We start from the raw sequence: 19,835 nt of genomic DNA on the forward strand, positions 1-19,835 counted from the left end.
CTGTCAGAAATCCATTAAACTAATTTACGTCGATAATGCCGGATCGGACGCACGCCACTGCAGCCGGGTGGGCCGTTGTCACGGTCATTAATTTACAACCCGCAGCTCCACGCAGCGCCTTGCATGCATTGCTTCACACAGAGAGAGAGAGAGAGTGAGAGAATGAGAGAAAGCTTCGATTGTTTTGCGATGACACCGGGGTCCCTCGAGGGAGTGTGCCTCAAACGATTAACCCAACTAAATCAACTTCCGGCCGGGAAAGGTGTTTCGGTGGCGGCGGCGGCGGCAGATTGATTCGGTTGAGAAATGAGTGAAATTGCCGCCCATTAAGTAAAACCCACCACGCCTAGGCTGAGTTTTCCTTCCCTTTTTTTTTTGGCCGGTGAATAATTCCGGCGTTCGGCCGCTTGGCAATTTATTACCGCGTGCGGGTGCGGCGCGTGCCACTGTGGAGGATATGTTTTTATTATTTCATGATAAAAAATCGCCCTCATCCATCGCCCAGGTAGCCCGTAGTCCGAGGTGCCGCAGCCCCAAGTCCCAGCCTACCACGGGTCGGGTCCGGGTTCCCCTTTACTGGCCGTGTCCTTGAACCGTGGGTCGGCCCCCATTCCGGCGGCTTTCGGCGTCGGAATGAGACGTTGATTTATTCAGAACACGTGTTTTCCCTCCAATGGCCGGTTCCCGGTCCCCGGGTACGTGAAAGGTTGGCGCGCGGTGGCTGAGGTCCTCCCGATGAATCCGGTTAACATCCCGGGTCCGACTGCGCCTCGCCGGTGGGGCCGCAGTGAATCAAACACTTTTGACCGACCGAGAACCGTGTACGTGAGGACAAGCTCACCGGGCCAAGGCCCAGACAGAGGAAGATAGAAAACGAAGAATTGTTTCCGCCACCCCCCGGCGCCCTTTACACTCTCCCACACGCACCCACTTCGCACCCATTCGAAAGATGTGCCAGCCAAAACGAAAAAAAAGGTCAACGATTTTTGCGCAACAGAAAGCAAAAGTCAATCCTCTTCAACGGCAGCGCGGACAGGCTTCCCGGACTCGGCCGCGGAGCGGGGTGTCCTGTGTTTCGGGCGCGTTGGCACCAGGACCGGAAGCGGGCATAAGCGGCTTGACGATTGTCCGTAATCTAGATTTGTGCGCCGTACGTGTCGTGGACGTCAATATTTTCGGCAAGAAGGCCATGCGTCCCGCGGTCCTAGCACGTGCAGTCTCCGTTGGGAGCCGTTTGAGTTGTCGCTTCTTCTGCGTTCACCCCCCCCCCCCCAGGGAGGGCTTTATGGATGCTGGGTTTTGATTTTTCCTACGAAATTAATCATCGAATTCGGGCGAACCAGAAACGGAACCGAAAGCTCGCCAGCTCGAAATGGTGACGAAATGGTGTTGGGCGGTGAACAAGAATGCGCCATTTTCAGGTTATGGTCATTCTGAAACTTTGTTTGAAGGCGTTTAAGTTACTGTCCATATTGTGAGCTTTTGAAGCGTTAACGTTAAGGAAGATTGTGCTAGGAATTTTAGTTTGTTGCCGACATTCAGGTGAGCGAATTTAATATAAAATGTTCAAGATGTTTTTATGCGTTATGGGGTAAAGAACTGAACTTTGGCTTCCCTGCATACCACCGAAGAATGTTGGAAATTGTTCATTCTTCAAAATGCTATTGAAGATCATTGAAAGTCGTTGGACTTATGGACTAACTGAAAATACTAATTGAACTAAAAACTACTAGGAACCAACATTAAGGGAAACCAAGAAGGTGATTAGTGCTTGTTTTATTATTTTGCAATTTTAATGGGGTTATGTTTCCGAAGCGCCCTTGACATCTGTGGACATCGCGACGTTTTAGAAATACATCAAATCGAAGCAATTCTGACGCGTAGAAGAAAACATGTAACCCCTAAGGCTCGGTTCAATAGAAGATTTTCATTCCAATTAAAACAGAAATGATTTAATACCCGGCAAAAAGGTAGTTCATCACCAAAGCAACGGGATTTTACTAGCTCTGCCCCGTTGACGATCACGACGGCTCCGAAATGTTTGTTCCTTTGCATGAGCATTATGATTTACGGCACCGTGTAGCAAACGAAGAAGGTAGAATTTTACACGGGTTTCTTTATTGTAAGTTATGCGCTTCACACATGACCACAACGCTGTGAACAATGTTGCGCAATGAAACACAATCCCATCGCCATCGGTTAAATAACAAGTTATTTTTTATTGTTTCCACAGTTCACAGTAAAGCGCGGCCGCAGCTCAACCGTTGCATCGTAAAGAATGCAGAAAAGAGGTGCACTAACATGATGTATTGCCTCATGCTGCTCGGTACTTGGTCCGTGTGAACCGAACGGTGTCCGTGCGGCCCTGCTTACACCGTAAATAATCGATCCCGGGCAATCGTTACGACACTCTCGTCAACCCCGGTTGCGTTCATAAATATTGCTACATTCGTCCTTCGGGATGCTCACTTACCGGTTTCGGCTCGCACGAGATCGCACATTTCGTGCAGTGCACGCAGCAAAAGAGTCATCCCAGCGACGCCACTTCGGAGGAGATGAACACGCGCCATGCTGCGAATCCGGGGGTCGTAAAATAAACGACGAAACAATTCATAAAAACCCGGCGCAACTGTGCGTGAGTGGCGCATAAACGAACCGGCACGCGGCTGGCGGTGATCATAAAACGGGAGACGGCGAAGAAACAATGCCTTCGGTTCGGACCACCCGTTTGGGGCTCAGCCTCAGCAACATCTTGGTGACACCATCGACGACGGCGATAATAATAGTGACGATGCTGACAATGTTCGTGGGGCTTGCGATTGCGGTGGGCGACGGCGGACCGACTTCCACTACAAGCGCCAGGATACTTCAGCCCTTGCGAGGGGAGTGTCACTCCGTGTCCGCCAGCTATTTGCAAGTTAGTGAGCGGGGTAAGCACCCTCGATGGCCGCACAAGCTTATCCTCGACCCGAGCAACCCGAACGAGGTACGATTTTCGGGGTGTTGCCGTGTTTATGGTGCAACAGCACCACAGACCACGCGCTCCGGACAATAAAAGCCATCGTAATTATATGACCAACACACCGACAGAAGGGCCATCCCAGAACCGACCTACGCCAACGGGTGGGAAGTAGGCCGCAGGGGTAAGCGAAATTAAGGCCCATGAATGCTCCTCCCTTTTCTGGTACGCTCCGTTGGGCCGTTGTGCCGCGTTGTCGTAGGACGGCCGTGCTAATGTGGATACATGTGGGGCTAGGCAACGAACCAGGATACGAATGGGCGCGACACAAAAGCATAATAAGACTTTTATTAGCACTGCTCAAGAACTTCTAGTGAGGTCCTCTAGAAAACACGAACACGCTTGTCTTCCTACTTTGTTGCATTTCCCGGACCCAACGGCAGCACTGTTGGAGGCCAAGAAACAGTGATCCTTCAAAAGTTCTCGTGCTTTTAATTTATAATGACGCCATTCCGCCCTGGATTCGAACTCGCCCGAGCCCGAGTTCGGGGATAAACACTCTATTGTACCCGAAATAATATTTTGGAATTATTTTTGTGCTTTCGTAATGAATCTCATAACCCAGAAAACCCCAGAAAAGCAACTAAAAATCCACTGCGCTGGTTTCCTCTGTGTACTTGTGATTTAAACGATCTCAACCCAAATAGCCGACCCATTCGTTTGGATTAAGCGCCGCTTCTGGGGGGACCCAGCGCCCTGCACTGCAATGACCTGCTTTCGCTCATTTGTTATGCGAGAGGCAGTATATTATGTATTTAAGAAGAAAACGAAGCATTATCCAAACGCACACAAACACACACACACACAGACAGGGCGTTCTTGTGCTCCGGCCAAACTCGTCTCTTCGCGCATCCTGTCGTAAACCGGACCGCTCGAATCAGGACGAACCCATCGATTGAGAGGTGGCGAGAGACGCGCGGGGCACAGGAAGCTAGGTGCGAGGTGACGAGAAGCTTCGCAATAGAAATCGAATGAAATATACATGACACAAAGGAAGGTCGGAAGGACACCGATGGTGGTAGTGAACCGACAGCTGGCATACAAACACAGAGAGCGCACCGAGTGCTGGAGAGTTGTGACCCGAAGCGCCCGACGATAGTGATAATGGCAGTAATAAACAGTCGCACTCACAATGTTTTATGCTTTTTATTGCTGTCTCCGGCTGGTGGCATGGCACTGGCGAGGTGAAACAGGCGGCAGGGCCAGGCCACCAACTGATGCGACGAAATGAATCGTTGCCAAACCCCACCAAAAGACGGGCCGACGGGAGAGAGACAGGGAGAGGGATAAGAGTGCCATCAAATTATATGGAGCAGCACCACTCGAAGCGTGGGGCGAGCTTAACGGTACGGGCTGCGATGGCTGGCGGGTGGAGCCCGCGGGGGTTACACTTACACTCACTACCCCACTCACACAAGGGGTTGGACCGACCCAACCAAAAATCTCGAGCCCTGGTAGCGGATGCCTGGCGGTTATGTTCGGCTTATTGGGAGGCTGGCGATATGATTGCCCTTCCAGAGTTGGCCTGCGAGCCGGCGAAAGGGATAACCCGGCACGGACTACCAGACTGCTGAGGCTCCAAGGAAGAATCCTATCGTCGTCGATCTACACGGGCGTCCTTCGAATGCTTCTCCGCCGTGCACTCCGGCAAATGGCTGCGCCAAATAAGCCATCGTTGTGGTGTTGGTGTGTGGTGGTGGCACCGAAAATGCATTCACACACAACATCAACAACCTGCCAGGGAGCCCCCCCCCCCCCCGGGAAGCCGCCGAGCGCGGGCGAAGCGAACCACAATTAATGGAGAGAGTTTTCCAGCACCGTGCATTTACGGCTCACCACCAGGACGATTTGAAAAACTCCATAAACTGGGGCTTTCCCACGCCGAGCCAGCAATTCTATGGCCCGGCAGCAGCTGCAGTGCATTTTCCGAATGCATTGTGCTGTGCGAGAATGCACAGCAAATGCATTAGGAGGCAAAATAAATAAGTGCACAATCTTCGCACTGTTAATTACGCTAATGTCGAAATCGGGGCCACGAAGAAGTTCATTGATGGGACCTCGGGGCAGGCAACTTTGTCGACCACCGAACAGCCGAACGCCACGAACGGTATCGAGCGTCGAGGTTTTCCCATCCGAAAGAACCGGCGGGAAAACCTATTTCCCCCCGGGCATGACATAATCTTAATGAAAGAAAATATTTTCACTACTAAAAGCAATTAACGTAGTAAGCAGGCGGCGAAACCGGAGATTGCGTCACGTGCTGCGAGTTATTGACGTGCAAATAATCCTTTCGGCGTGCCCAGCAGACCAAGGTAGGCGCTGAAAAATCAATGCTTGACGTTCCATTACAAGCACTTCCTTCGTCGGTCGTTAATTCACCGTTCAGCGGATTGTTGTCCGAGGTGAGTCTGTCAGAGTGTCATTCCCTAACGTCCTTGGGTATTACTAGCCCCGATGTTGTCACACAAACACACCAAGCGACACCCTGAGAAGGGTTTACCGGAGAACGGTTCCCCAGAGAGAGAGTGAGAGAGAGAGATAGAGAGAGAGAGGGTCCGTTCCGTTGTCAAAACTCTGGAAACTTCGACTCCGGCTTCGGGAAGAACTTTTAAAACTTCCACCGGAACCGCACCCCGGTGCACACCACCGGAAGGACTTGCGAGCGAGTGTCTCCAGGTGATAACGATTGTCAACTGATTGCTGGCAGGCGAGTGCTGCCCCGCCCCAACCGCACGGAGATGGAAAACAAAAAAATAATGACGTCATAAAAGATTCAAACAAACCGACACCGTTCGGTTCGATATACCGGGGGGAAATGCCCCGTTCATAACCGGCGACCTACCTTCGCCACAACATGCTTTAAGCGGTTTGCAGGGCGTTGGGGCGGGACGAGAATGTCTCTAGAGGCACATCCGGGGAGGGCGTACCTGGTCCCGACGAGCACTTACGAGTCGGTGTGCGGCGAACCGAAAGAGCCCGAGAAGTGATAATAGTTTAATGACTGCTTGCCATAAAATCAAAACACGGAAGGATTACGGGGATCATAATGCCCGGCTGCGGGCCCCTTCGGGAGTGTTCCTCCATGGGGAAAATCGGAGGTGTTGGCTCGTTAGTTTGGCACACCGAAAAGCAAATCAGATCCTGCCGGTGAGCGTGGAAGTGCCACTGTGGTGCTCGGATGTGGGTCTTTTTTACTATCTCTCTCTCTCTCTCTCTCTGTCTCTCTCTCTGTCCGCTTGGTATCAGATGAAGGGAAGGGATCGGATAAGCTGCTGCGCTTACGAGGGGTTTTTAGTTTCAGATCGGATTCGGATGTGCTTAAGGGTGGCGTTGTTGTGTGGACGATTTGCTGCGGCCATCTAGGGACATGGGGATCTTCGGATCATCCTCCGGGTACCGGCGCCGGCTAATGTAAGTTTAAACATTTATCTCGTTTGGAACTATTCTCTCGTGTTTAAGATAAGAACTCGAAGCAACAGATACGTGCGTAGCAGCGATTTACTACTCTCACTCTGCGCTCCTAGTGTGTGAGTTCTTAATAGCGGGTTTTACTTCGAACCTAACGATGGGTGTTTTCTTATCATCCATTAGCATATTTATTGCTTATTTGATGTCATCTGAACTCATCGCCATTTGCACTGGAACTTTATTGTAATTGTTTTCGTTGGGATAGTTTAGCTACGTGTTTGAATTAATTTAAATAATTAAAAACGGAACTGAAAATGGTTGAATTTTTATTGATTATTTCCGTTGCTGTGTAGCTTAATTGAGAGAAACAAAAGCTTTCAGATGATACCATTTGTATTGATTCTTCCGCAACTAAACAAGTAAATGTAATAAATGCAGTTGACAGTAAACGTAGCTTAACCGTGTGAGTAGTTATAAAATATCAATATTAAAAAAAAAATCAGTAAGGGTGCTTATTAAAGGACAATGAAACGGCGAGTGATTCTTTCAAATTGTTTATGAGAAAAGTAGCATTCCCTTCGCATGTTGAATTGACTTTTAAGATTGTAGTCAACTTCAAACATAGCCTCGTTATAGCTTTATTGTAACTTTATGTTTATTGAGTAAGAGAGCATTACGCAGATTGGCGCATATTGTCTCATTGTAATCGTCGATTGACTGCCTCGTAACATGCACGCTTCACTGACGGACTGACATCTGTCAAAACCACTGAACAGCGTTAAACGACTAAGGATATGACAAGCTTATTTCTTTAATAACAACATATATAAAATTGTCTCAAGTATTCACCATAGGATCTCACGTAAAGAAAACCCGTACTTGTTAGCCGAAAGAAATAAGAAGCCATTGGAAAATGCACCATAATTTATCATCCCTATGCCAAGAAGTCCAAAAATAAACTTCTTCCATTTCCCACGGCGGAGTAATGCCGTTCCGTCCTATCGGTTGGATCTTCCGCGAAGCGAGCTGTCATACTCCCGGGATCTATTGCCACTTAATTGCTTCCCATAAAAGGCTGGCGAGCTTATTTAAGCTGACATGTGGAAAATTTATACGCCGCTTCTTTGCTTCACCTTTGCTCGCCCGCTTCGACGCTGGGCTGCTCGCGTCCTTCCGGGTGCAATCGCGAAGGTGGAACACACAGTCAAATCTAGTTCCAATTCATTTTGCCATTTCCTGGAGCACCCATCTCCGGGAGAGAAGGGCCCGCTCGCCGCGCTTCGTCCGGAGATGATGCCATAAAGCAATTTAGAAATTATTAGTTGCCCACAGCCGTGCAGTGGCGGCCGGCGGAGAGGCTCCTTTTTTCCGGCGGTCGCTGTCATCGTCGCGGGCGACGACTTGCACCATCCGGCACCACAAGGATACTGCCGCAAAACCCGCATTTTGTAGGTCCCGTTTTTTGCTGGCCCCCTGGCCGCTAGCTTCTTACGAAGTGTGGCGCTGCGCACCCGCGAAAACTATCATACGAGTATCGTTCCGCCGATGAAGACAATGGGCCCATCAGCCCTTTGGCGCGCCCGTCGCGGTGTGCTTGCGCGACGTGTAGCAGAGCAGTAATTTTTGGGACGACCGAGCAGGGCGACAGACCAAAATACCGGAGCCGAGAGTGGAAAGTTTGCGCGTGGAAAATTGCTTTTGGCACCGGGGACCGGGACGGCGGCAGGGTGTAGCTATCATTTACTCGTTATAGGCAAAGTACACACTCAACCAAGTGCTCCAGCAAACGGTGGAAAGCACTTCAAAATGCCACGTAAAACCCACGCCCCACACAAGCTCCGGATCGCGCCCGGGACCGCCGGCCGAGGATAGGGCATAAATTTAGCAGAAATATTTGCATAAAATTTTATTAAAACTAATATGATAGCTATTATAATGGCTTCTGCTCTTTTTGCGTAGCGCCACCGTCGTGGCGCCGCCGTAGGTGGCATGTCCCGAGCACTGAGATCGTTGCCATCGTCTATTCACTTGCGACGATAAGGCTCGATCGAGGCGAGCAGTTCCAGTGCGGATAATCGCTAAGCGTCAGTTGATAATAATTATGACTTAGATCGAACTCAGCCGATAATGCTTAGAATCCGTGTTTGTGGAAACAGTTTTTTGGGTACGGAGAGAATAATGTTTCAATGTTAGGAAGAATGCAAATTAATTAAACTAATGATATGATTAACAAAGACACGTTAATTATCCGCTGGCATTTGTGTTTCACTGACATTTATGAAATACGTGGTTCGTTAAAAAAGTTCTGACAATTTTGTATTTACGCGGGTTACGTGTATTGGATTTTTGAGTTTTTGGTGGCGTTATGTTGCTACTCATGTCGCCTACTTATAGTGACACATTCGGCCATTTTGAGTGATCAGTCAATTTTTAACAGCTGTTTTGCTTGGACATGTTTTGGTTCATCGCCGATTTTTCTCTGCTCCTCTGTAAATAGAAAATTGTCAGAACTTTTTGAGCACACCACGTAACATTAGAAAAGAGCGAAATTTCTAAAGACGACCTCTGAGTGCAGCTGCATAAGGGTTACTGCAACAATTGTGTCTTTTTACAGATTGTTTACAGAAGATTGTTAAGAGAACAATGTATACTGTCCACCGGACTTAAATTCTCCCGCAATATAACAAATTACCAAAGTAAACGTAGCTTTTCCGATCAGGAAGACGTCCTTTTTTGTTGCAACGAAACAACATTTGGTTCTGAAATGCTATTTGGAGCGCACCAAAATAGGCACCAAAGCATGAGGTTTTTTGCACCAAAGTCATGAGGTTTTTTTTTGTTATTAAAAGTTACGCCCTCCCAGCACCAAATTATGCTCACGCTCCGTCGAACCGATGTATAAACTAGTTACGAACAAACTCATCCTCTTTCCGCACCACCCGCGTCCCTCCCCCTTCCCCCGCCGTAGTGCCCTTCCGCTCCGGGCGGATGATGTGTTATGCAGAAAAGGGCAAAGTTTTCGTCGACCAATCTTTCAAATCTTTTCCCTTAGCCGCTCCGCCGACTCACAGCCGGAACCGGCTTGCGGGGAGGGGGGCGAGACGGAAATGCACTTTGCTTTGCCCCGGACTGCAGTGGAAAGTTTGCAATAATCACCTCCCGTGTGCCGCCCTCTCCACCACCTTCGCTGACGGGCCAATCAGAAAAAGCTTATTAATAAACTTCCGCTTCATTTACCGGGCGTCCGGGAAGGGTGTGTTTTCCTGCCACATCCCGGGCACCTGGCTTACAGCGGGAGTGATTTGTGGCCACAACGCTGAGCGGAGCGGAGCTCCACCGCCGCGCTACATTCCCACTTCCGGAAGAGTCCTTTTTCCTGTAGACCGCAACACACATGCATCGCGTATTCCTTGCGTCGGTTTGCCTGCCGTGGAGTGGAGTGACCAGCACCTGCAACACCAGCGAAGGGTCCTTGGAATGCTGCCAACGACCTCGGTGGCCCACCCGCCGACAGATACCGGTTCCCGTCGTCCACAAAACAACATTCAATTTAAAGCATCATCTCCCAGCGCAACCACCAACTGTCTTTTGGGGGTTCGCCACGAACATTTTGTGGGGGAAGCTCCCCACCCGAGTGGTGGGTGGGGTTTGGGCCTTGGCCACTATTTATATGTACCGCGTGTTTACGTGGAACGGTTGAGTTCTTGCCCGAAAATGGACGACTCGTTCTCGCTCGTCTTGGCGGCCGGTTCGCCGAGATTAGTCCATCCACGTTTTGTGGGCCGCGGAAGGCAAACCAGCCCGAACCAGGACGATGCTGCAATTCTGAATTATGAACTATGTACCGCACACACACACACATGGCGCGCGTTTGGTACACGTGTACACTTTTCATTTTCGCCCTCACCCGTAACGGCCACCATCCACGTGGTGTGGTCAGCCGTGGGCCAAAACTTTTCCCTCGTTCTCTGTGTATGTGTGTCTGTGTGTGTGTGTGGCAGTTTTTTCCGCACGTGCTGTAAGTTGAACTTTGTGGCAACGTCATTACCTCTCCATCTGGTTCTGTGGTTTCACTTGTGCCAGCGCTTCGGAAGGACATTCGGGCGAGAAGTTTAAACTTCGTTTCGGTCGCTCCGTCGTCGCTCGAAACACATAAAAGCCGGCCTGGGCCGAGAGTTCTATTTGTTTGTGCCACAATTTGTGCGCCACTGGGCCGTTGCCATTGTTGCCCGTGGACGGCTCTATTCTCTGTCCGGGCCCAGCAGACATCCTTTCCTGCTGGACTGGAAGCTACCGGCCGGAGGCTGAGAGCCTTTGCGGCAGCGCAGCGTTGGCGAGGTCACCGCAAGCCAACAAGAAAGAAAATCCCTGTTTCGTCCGACAAAATATCCAATAGCGAATCGAAGCCTCTTTGAAGTGAAGCGGACCCGGCGCCGGCGGCAAACAGGGCGGCGATCACCCACCCGGTGCACCCACAGTGTCAATACAGGGTGAGTTTGGGAATGGGAATTTTACAGAAAAAAAGTTATTCGTGATGGAACTCAACCGTAACAGTATGATTTCATTATATTTGGCTGGAAAACCACAAGTGGCTATCTTTAGAGCCCTCCAGCATTTAAATGTTAATAAAACTTTTGTGTCTCGTGCCATCGCTCGTTACAGTGATACTGGTAGCGTAGCCTGACGTCAAGGAAGAGGACGAAAAAAAACAGCAACATCACCAGAAATGGTTCGAAAAGTGAAGAAGTGACTTCATCGAAATCCGTGTCGCACTGGCCGAAAAATGGCTCGTGCGCTGAACATATCGCAGTATGCCATTCGGCAAATATTGCAGAATGAGCTTGAACTAAAGCCATTGAAGTTCCAAAAAGTGCAAGATCTTACCGATGCACAAAAAAAAGTTACACTCGAAAGAGCCAAAGACTTGCTTCGCTTGGCCGCAAGTGGTGAACTGGCGAATTTGGTTTTCTCCGATGAGAAACCATTCGTTATCCAGCAGTTTGTAAACAAATAAAATGATCGTGTTTACTTGCCAGAGAGGTCAGCTGAAAATTTACACCTTCGGTTGGCCACCAGAACTCAAGCGCCGGCCATGGTGGGGGTGTGGGCCGCCATAACAGTCGATGGTCGCTATCCGCTCGTATTATTCGACCGTGGCGTCAAAATAAATGCCGAATATTATCGCAAAATATTCTGAAGAGTGTATTGGAGCCTAGGACACGCAAACATTTCGGTCGCAGACCTTGGACATTCCAACAGGACTCAGCACCATCGCACTCAGCACGCGCCACCCAAGAATGGTTAAAAAATGAGGTTCCTCGCTTAATTTCCACCGCACAATGGGTACCAAAATCTCCGGATGCCAATCCGTTGGAGTATTGTGCCTGGGGTATTTTAGAAAGCAAGGTTTGAACTAAAAAATACCAAACTTTCGATCACCTCAAGCAAACGCTTCGCCGAGAATGGGACAGAATACTGCAAAGCCACTTGCGGGCAGCGTGTAACGGTTTTATTGGCCGTTTGAAGGCCATAATTCGTGCCAAAGGTGGCCAATTCGAACAAACCTAATTTGTTCTAAAATTTTATGAAATTTCCGACATTTTTTGCTTTCATTCAATAAAATTGAATCAAAAATGAAAAAAATATGGCGTTTTAGTTTGTTGCAGTTTTTTTGACTCACCCTGTAGTCCCGCATTTCGGGGACAACGCGGGGACACAGATTTTCTCTCTCGTTTTCTGCCACATCACGGCAGCACCGTTTTCTCAAGGCTTGGGAAACTTTTTCGTGATTCGCTGTTGTCTTGCAATGGTGACATCTTCGATCTGGTCCCGGAAACGGCCGACGGCCGTGGCTTTTCGAACCGGAACCCGGAAACCAGCTGGCGATCCGGCCGATGACGATGTTTACCCGATGGGCTGGCTGGAGGAAGTTTATAAATTATTAAACACTTCAACCCCGTCGGTCGGTGCGCGGGATCGGCAGCTGGGGTTAGTGTCAAGCCGGATGACGTTTGACGTCATCCGAAGGATTTCCCGGGCGCTTTCAGCGCCGACTCCAGGTGCCGGATGTGTGGATGTGGGACACGTTATGAAAACTGGCCCAACCGCGACCGGCTGGTAAGATCCGGGTTGAAGTTTTTTCTCTCTCACTCTCTCTGTCTCGGCCACCGAAAAGGGTATCCCGGACGAAGAACAATTTTCTCGTTTCGGGACAAAATGAGCGTCGTGCCGTGCCGTGTCTGCCAGCCCGATCGGTTGAAAGTGTATCAAACTTTTCCTTGGTTGCTGCACAAGGCAAACTATTCGTGGCACACGCGGGATCGGCACCGTCATGCTGTGGGACATTGTTGCACACGCCGTCGTGGCCGCCGGTATGTGTCCCCACGCTATCCCGCTGATGCTGTGTGGTCGCGCCACGCCACAGCACACCAGCACGAGACGTCGGTAGGACGATGTGTTGGGATCCTCGGGGCTCCTTCTCGGGGGATCGTTGGGCGACGTTCAATTTCTTTCATTTTCTCCGGGTGTAAATAGCACCAAACATTTAATATCCCACCCGAGTCCCCTGGAGGCACCACGGTAGGAAACCGGGCGAAGGAGTTCTTTTTACACCGCACGGCCGAACGTGTTCGTCCCACGTGCGAACGTCGGTTCCGGCCACCGATGGAGGCGCATGGTGGCGCTTGAACTCTCCAAGGAATGCGGGCTGGCCGTGTCGTGCACGGCGGCGTGTTTGGACCTCGGGGTGGACACACACACACACACCAATTTGTGGGACAACAGAAAAAGGATTAGCTTCACATCTAATTCCGTGCCGTTTCCGGTTTGTGTGGCCTCCGGGGGCGACTTTCCGCTTACATTTTTTCTTCATTCCATTTGGAACGTTTCCTTTGTGTGTTGTGCACTGTCACTGATCGTGTGTCGGTGTGCCGGTGTGTCTGTGTGATTTCCCCGAGCACGGTTTAAGGAACATGCTTCGGTGCCAAGCAAAAGGGCTCGGACGATTATGCTTCGTGTTGCCCGATACTTGCCGTGTGATTATTTGGTGGCTTGCTAGGGCCACATTAATCATCGCCCCGCCGAATCACATTCACCTAGCGGATTTTGGGACACTAATTAAGCAGTGTCACTTGATTCGGGTGAAGAAATTTTCTTCGTAATATTTTTTCCAGCAACCGTGAGATGCGAAAACTCTCCGGCTCTCCGGTGCGGGACGCGCAACATAGTTTATGTTGAAAATATTGTTGCACGCCGTTCGCCGAACCACGCACAACACACGATCCACCATCGGCACTGTAATTAAATGGAAAAATAACTCATCAACCGGGACAATAGGCATCGGCGCCCCCTCGGGTGGGGCGGGCTGGCCGGTGGCGAGAGTGCAAACACCGTCGTTTATTAAATTTTACGCATGTTAATTAAAAATTAATAAATAACGCTTGCTCATCAGCGGATGATTGCATTCGGAAAATGCAAACACAATTTTCCATCACGCGCCCTCGCTCTCTCTCTTCCTGTTTCGTTCTCACTCAGACAGGCTCTTTTCATTGTGTGAATTTATTTTGCAAAAAAAAGGACGAACCCGAAGGTGTCCACGCGATTCGGGAGCATTTTTTTCCCCGTTCGACGAATCAAGCGTTGACGAATGTTCACCTTTAGGGTGGCTGCAATAGTGCACTTTCCGTGCTACAACACCAACACTCCGGCGGCGTACGACAAAAGTATAATAAATCAATAGAAACTTTTTTAATCCCAAATCCCAAGAAGTCGCGCACTTCCACGGACGCCCATTTCGGGGATGCTCCGAGTCCGCTGGAAGGTGCTTTGTTCGTTTCGTGAGCTTGGAATGCCAGATCCTCTTCCGAAACCAGATCGTTCCACGTATAATGGCGAGAATTTGACGAACCATCAAAGGGCAGCAGTTAGCACTAACAGGCCTGCCGCATGGCACGGGAGTTAGCCAGCGCAACTCGACCAACTTCAATCGAGTCTCGGGCAGCGGCGTGTCCGCTGGCCACAGAAAGAATCACGGACCGTTCTCGGCACGGCACATTCAAATCAACTCCCACAGCCACACGCCTTCGGAGCACCGGGCCGGGTCGGCGGCCAGATGGGTGGCGATGAATGTATGTTTACGCTCAGTTTAATAAATAGAAATGCATTCCTCGGTCGTGGGGCTTCGAAAAGAATGCATAGCCCACGGCGGGAGCGGAACACCCCGGCGAGGGCTGTGTGTGTGGAATGCACCTGCAATGCCTGGAATGCAATGATTGCGAGCTATTTCAATATACGGCGTGGCGCGATTTCGAATGGGAGCCCCGACGAACGGGGAACGGGGAAAACTTGGCCGGTTGGGCTTCATTGAAAGCCCTATTTGCTGAGTCGCACACGCACCCGAACCTCGACGACAGCGCTCCCGTGGATCGTGGTCCCGTGCTCGTGTTTTTGGTGTGCGCTGAGGCCCGAGGACGACGAGGCTTTGAATAGCCGGCCTCTGCACGCCGTGTACCCTGCACGACCAACAGGCGGCTGGCGAGCCCTGACAGACGGTGGAGCTGTGCGCTGAAGGCACCCAATCCGAGGCCGCGGCGGGAGCCCAAGAATTATATTTTATCCGGAAACGGCCTCCGACCGTCGCAGACGCTTTCAGTGGCCCGTTCGTTGCTGGTGGTTTTTGATTTCAATGAACTTTGCAAATATGAGTTCGCGATGACGCTAAGCTGCCATTTTTCTGCGACTGACGCTCGGTGCCTGCTTTTGAGGCCGGGGACTTCGGTGGGTGGGTTCCGTCACCGTGAACGAAGGCAGATGAAAAAGTCATTTCATGACGCGCCAGCCCCTTTCGGGCGTTCCAGGCCAGGAAACGGAACCGCGCCGCGGAAGGACGAAGCCGGGAATTTTCGTGCTGAACCACCGGGACACCGTCACCGTCACCGCCGTGCTTTTGACGAACACAGCCCGTGCGCCGTCTTGGGACGGATGTTGGCCGGGACACTGCTGGCTGCTGATCGGCAGCCAGGTTAATGGTTTATCTCTCTCACTTTCTCTCTCGCTCTCTCTCTCGCTCTCTGTGTCGGTGTTGGATCATTTCGTGTGGCTTAGTGCCTTCGATTTCTTTTCATGCATGTTTACTCAACGAAACGGTTCCCTGCAGGGGCCGGAATTGGATGCGCACGGAGGTTGGTTCGGTGCTTCGGTTTCGGGCCCGGGTGCCAGTTGCTTCATCTCATCATCATTACAGATGAAAGGAAGCGGTGATAGTGGGCGCAGGGGTCGCGCGGTTCAGACGCGCCTAGACCAAAGAGGACGAAATAATGCCGCGCGCCAGTGAAGCGAAGAAATGAAATGAGACTTGCCGCTCTCGGTAAGTAAATATGTTACACCGTTTCGCCGTGTGTGTGTGTGTGTGTGTGGGTGGGACGATGACAGTCACTGGGCATTAGCTTGGGAGACTTGGGACTATTTTTTGTGCCAGTGTATTACTCTCCCCGCACGGATGGCCGACATTGCAGACGCAGACGCTGCGGGCTTCCTTATGCTGCAGGTGGAAGGTTTAACGAACCGTGGAAGGTGAGCGTTTTTAACGAGAGTGACGCCTAGGTCGGGGCTGCAGTCGCGACTTTTGCACCTGCCAGGCACTCGCCGGATATGGTGGTGAATTTTTTGGAACCTTCCCGAATACGAGCAAATACGCAATAGAGAGTGAATGGGGAGAAACATATTGGGGCGCAACGGTGGGTAGACTTAACTCCAGTTCTCGGCTTTAGATTGTTTTATCTATCAGCATTTAGAGTGAAACAGCATATTGGGCCAACTTAAAAGTAGTTACACTCGTAGGGTGGTTGTTTATTCTGGCTTTGGCGGCTTCGGCTTCATATTTTTCGATGCTTGAACTTTTATTTGAAAGGTTAAATCTACGATTTTTTTATGCTTAACAAGTTTTGTCAAGCTTTGAGGCTTTTCAAATATCGTATCGTTCAAATAAATATCGTATTACTTTGGAAGTAAGTTTTTAATATTTCCCAGCTTTTTTCAAGCGTAAAACGTCCCATTTCGTCAACTTCAAAGTGTATACTAAATGTTTACAATTTTAAGAATGAAGTTTGATTTCTTAAACGTCAAGTAATTGGAAGTTCAAAAAAAGAGCGTCAACTGGATCCCCCTGTACAAAACTACGCTAAAATATTAAATTGAACATTAAATTGAATAACCCAATGTCCAACAGTCGAACAAGTCGGAAGGATTGCAAAAAGAATTGCTTTACGAAGTTTGAAGCAAATTTCTGGCCCCGACGAGTTGAGTATTCGATGCGTCAACGTATGCAGCATATCCTCATTGTGGTAATTATAATAGTAGCGGCCACTTTGCCCATTGGCCAACGGTTTGTTTCAACAACAGTCATCCACTTGAACACACTTCCTTCGCCTTCGCTTCCGTTGGGGAACTCATTAGGAGTAGGCCTCACTGTTGCATAACGAGAACTACTTCCATCCGTTTAACTGCACTTTGAGCAGTTTGCGGCTACCGCAGACGCTAGCCGGTACACGCGTCAATTAGCGCTAACCGTGAAACTCCTGCAAACGGTTCCTGGAACTCTGGTGGCCGCCTTCCGGAAGCCGCCTGCTAGCAAGTTAATAAGTTTTCTTTTGTGTTCCTACAAAACCACCGGCACCGACAGACGGTGGCCACCGGGGTGGGGGTGTGGCCTGACGCACTAAGTGAAAACCAACAACATATTAAACAGTTCCTCTCGGGTTCCTTCGCGACTCCTCGCGAGCAGTGGCTGAAATTCAATCAACCGAGTGAACTTTGGAGCACCGTAAACGATACAACTTTTTGCCCTCGTCGACGTCCGGGACCAGCGGAACTTGCGTTGCGTCGAAACGCCTAACAAGCCCGTCAAAAGCCCGCCACCAACGCGACGGTGTCCACGGTCATGGTATGGCCTGACAGCACACGGCGGTCTAGTATGGGGCGGACAACCCATCGGACTCCAATTACATTTTGCGCGTTATTTTCTGGTCTCTTTCTCTCGCGGCTGCCGGCTGACTATAAATAACGGGGGACTGCGTGCGTGCGTGCGTGAGGGCTTGTCAAAACTTACCGAGTATTTCGACGGTGTGCACCTGGTCCTTGTTGACCTTGTCGCTGATCTGACAGACGTAGTCGCCGGCGTCCTGCGGTTCCAGCTCGGAGATTTCCAGATTGTACCCGTTGACAAGCCGTATCCGCTCGTCGCGCGTCACCATCAGCTGCGAGGCGGTGAGCACATTCGAGCCTCGCCGCCACAGGAGCACCAGAGTTCCTGCGAAGAACACGGAAACCGGGAAAGGCGTGTGAAACAGGTGCGATAATTAATAAGATTTATGTTGCGCTGGGCAAACGACTTGACACGCGGCCACACATTGCGGGGTGTCGTTACCGTTTGCGCCCGCAATTGGTATTCCATCCGAGTCCGCCAGTGTGGCTAGGCACATGTCTACGTCATACCGTCAGCGTCACCGCTCTGGGTAAAGCAGCTTTAAAAGCCGACACTCTCCGCTACCATCCTGGACTTTAACGCTTTTTTAATGGCCACCCCGTCCCGTCATAACGGCACTGAGCGGTGTGATAATGTTTCCGCTTCCGTTGTGGCCTTCATTGAGACCCGCCCACCGCGCCGGTAGACCTCGGGCGAGATCGTAAGAAAAATGACGAACGTTTAATTTCGGCTCCATTCCGTTGCTAACCGTGAACCGGAGCAACTTTCGCCATATGTCTGCCTGTCAATGTAATGGCATGTCATTCCCGTCTCCCGGCGAGTTCGCTGCCTGCTACGAATCGCGGCAGCTGTGACACTGAAAGTGAAAAGTTTGCCAACTCTCGACACCCGAGACGTGGCCGCGTCTCGAGAGTGAGATAAATTTTGAGAATCGTAATTAGATTTCGGGTTGTGTGCGCAATAAATTATGCGTTCTCTTCGGCACTCGCGCCCGAAGTTTCTCGCGGACTTCCCACAGTACGGCAGTGCGTGTCATGGCGGACTATTCTTCTGCCGTCTTCTGGCGGGGGGTTGATGTAATATAACGACAATATCCTTCAATATGGTGAGTTATTGACGGTCGTCTAACACTAACCAGGTCTGGATCGATGTCCTGACAAACCACAATAATGAAACGGTAACCCACTGTCTATTGTTTCTTGTGAGGTTGTTCTCCTGTTCTGAATCTTATTTGATGTTCTCTTTTTGTTTATTTATGACTTCGAAGAGATCCAAAGTTAGCCGATATTGAGGCGAAATGGGGGCAAAAGTAACATGGAGACACGGGAATGTTTTGAGTAGTTCTGATAGCATAAAGTTAGGCGTATTTTTATGTATTCTTGACATCAGTAGTCAATGCGTACAATTAGGCGTACCAGCAAATGCCAATACCCATTTGCCAACTAGATGTGCATAATAATAGTTTTACGTCCATGACCATTTTCGTGGAAAGGGGCCAGGGCTTTTGTGGAATGCTAGTTCTAAATTTTCTCTCACAACTCTCCACGCCACCAGTAAGCGAAGAGTTTCGTTAAAAATGTGACAATTGTGTGAAATGACCAATGAACGAGGAGAGGAAAAAAAGATTCATCCATAAACGTGCGACGGTTGGCATCCACAAACAAGGATTATTAAGTTGGGACCAATAGATTGCCTCAAGCTTTGTTCCCACAATTCTACGGTTTGGTCAGATAAAAGAAAATCCAACAAAAAATGACAAAAAAACCCAGATCCCAGCGAACTCGGCACCTTCGTCCGTTCATATAGTTCAGGCGCCTGCTGCGACCAGGGGACCGTCACGGGGGCTCGGTTTTAGAGCGATGGAAGAGGAATGCATTTCCATTTCCAATTCCCGGCTCGCTGCCGAATGTCCCGTTGCTCCGCCACGGATCGAATGCAGAAGAAACTGTGAACCATAGGGTTGGTGGACCACGGACCAGCTGTCCTGCCCCCTCCGAAAATCCGCCCGGGGCCCACCGGCAGATTGCCATTCGTGGTTTTGTGTTCGGCTTTTTGTGGTTTCCAGTGGGGCGAGGTGACACTGGGTGCCATTTGTCGTCGTCGTCGTCGTTGCTGAAGTTACCGGGTTCCGGGCTTTCTTTTTTGTGGTCCGTGTCCTTTCTGGCCTGGGCACCGACGATCCAAGGGGCCCACGTACGTATCGGGGTTGAACTCAAATCACGCTGCACTAATTCCTCTTATCCTTAAAGCATTGCCTGGCTTTTGATTGCGGCTTCGGGGCGGGCCGTGGCGAAGCGGCGTGCTTCTCGGGCTCTCGCTTGGCAGATGCATCCACAGACAGGGGAGCATCCTTGTAGCGGAAGGCGTGGTGTGCGCAATCGTTGGGCGCTGGAAACAGTTTTCCCGAACCGGAACTTTTCGACCAAA

At 50.3% G+C, this 19,835-nt stretch overlaps 1 protein-coding gene across 1 annotated transcript in view; it reads right to left on the bottom strand.

Annotated features, from left to right (window-relative positions):
- Window positions 1-19,835, bottom strand: part of LOC128270211 (limbic system-associated membrane protein) — a 70,045-nt gene that overhangs the window by 21,955 nt on the left and 28,255 nt on the right. The window contains exon 3 of the mRNA XM_053007614.1: window positions 17,532-17,732. Within this exon, the coding sequence (XP_052863574.1) occupies window positions 17,532-17,732 (201 nt within the window). The remainder of the gene's footprint in view (window positions 1-17,531; window positions 17,733-19,835) is intronic.

The sequence above is a fragment of the Anopheles cruzii genome, chromosome 3 (assembly GCF_943734635.1).
Source record: "Anopheles cruzii chromosome 3, idAnoCruzAS_RS32_06, whole genome shotgun sequence".
Classification (NCBI taxonomy): domain Eukaryota; kingdom Metazoa; phylum Arthropoda; class Insecta; order Diptera; family Culicidae; genus Anopheles; species Anopheles cruzii.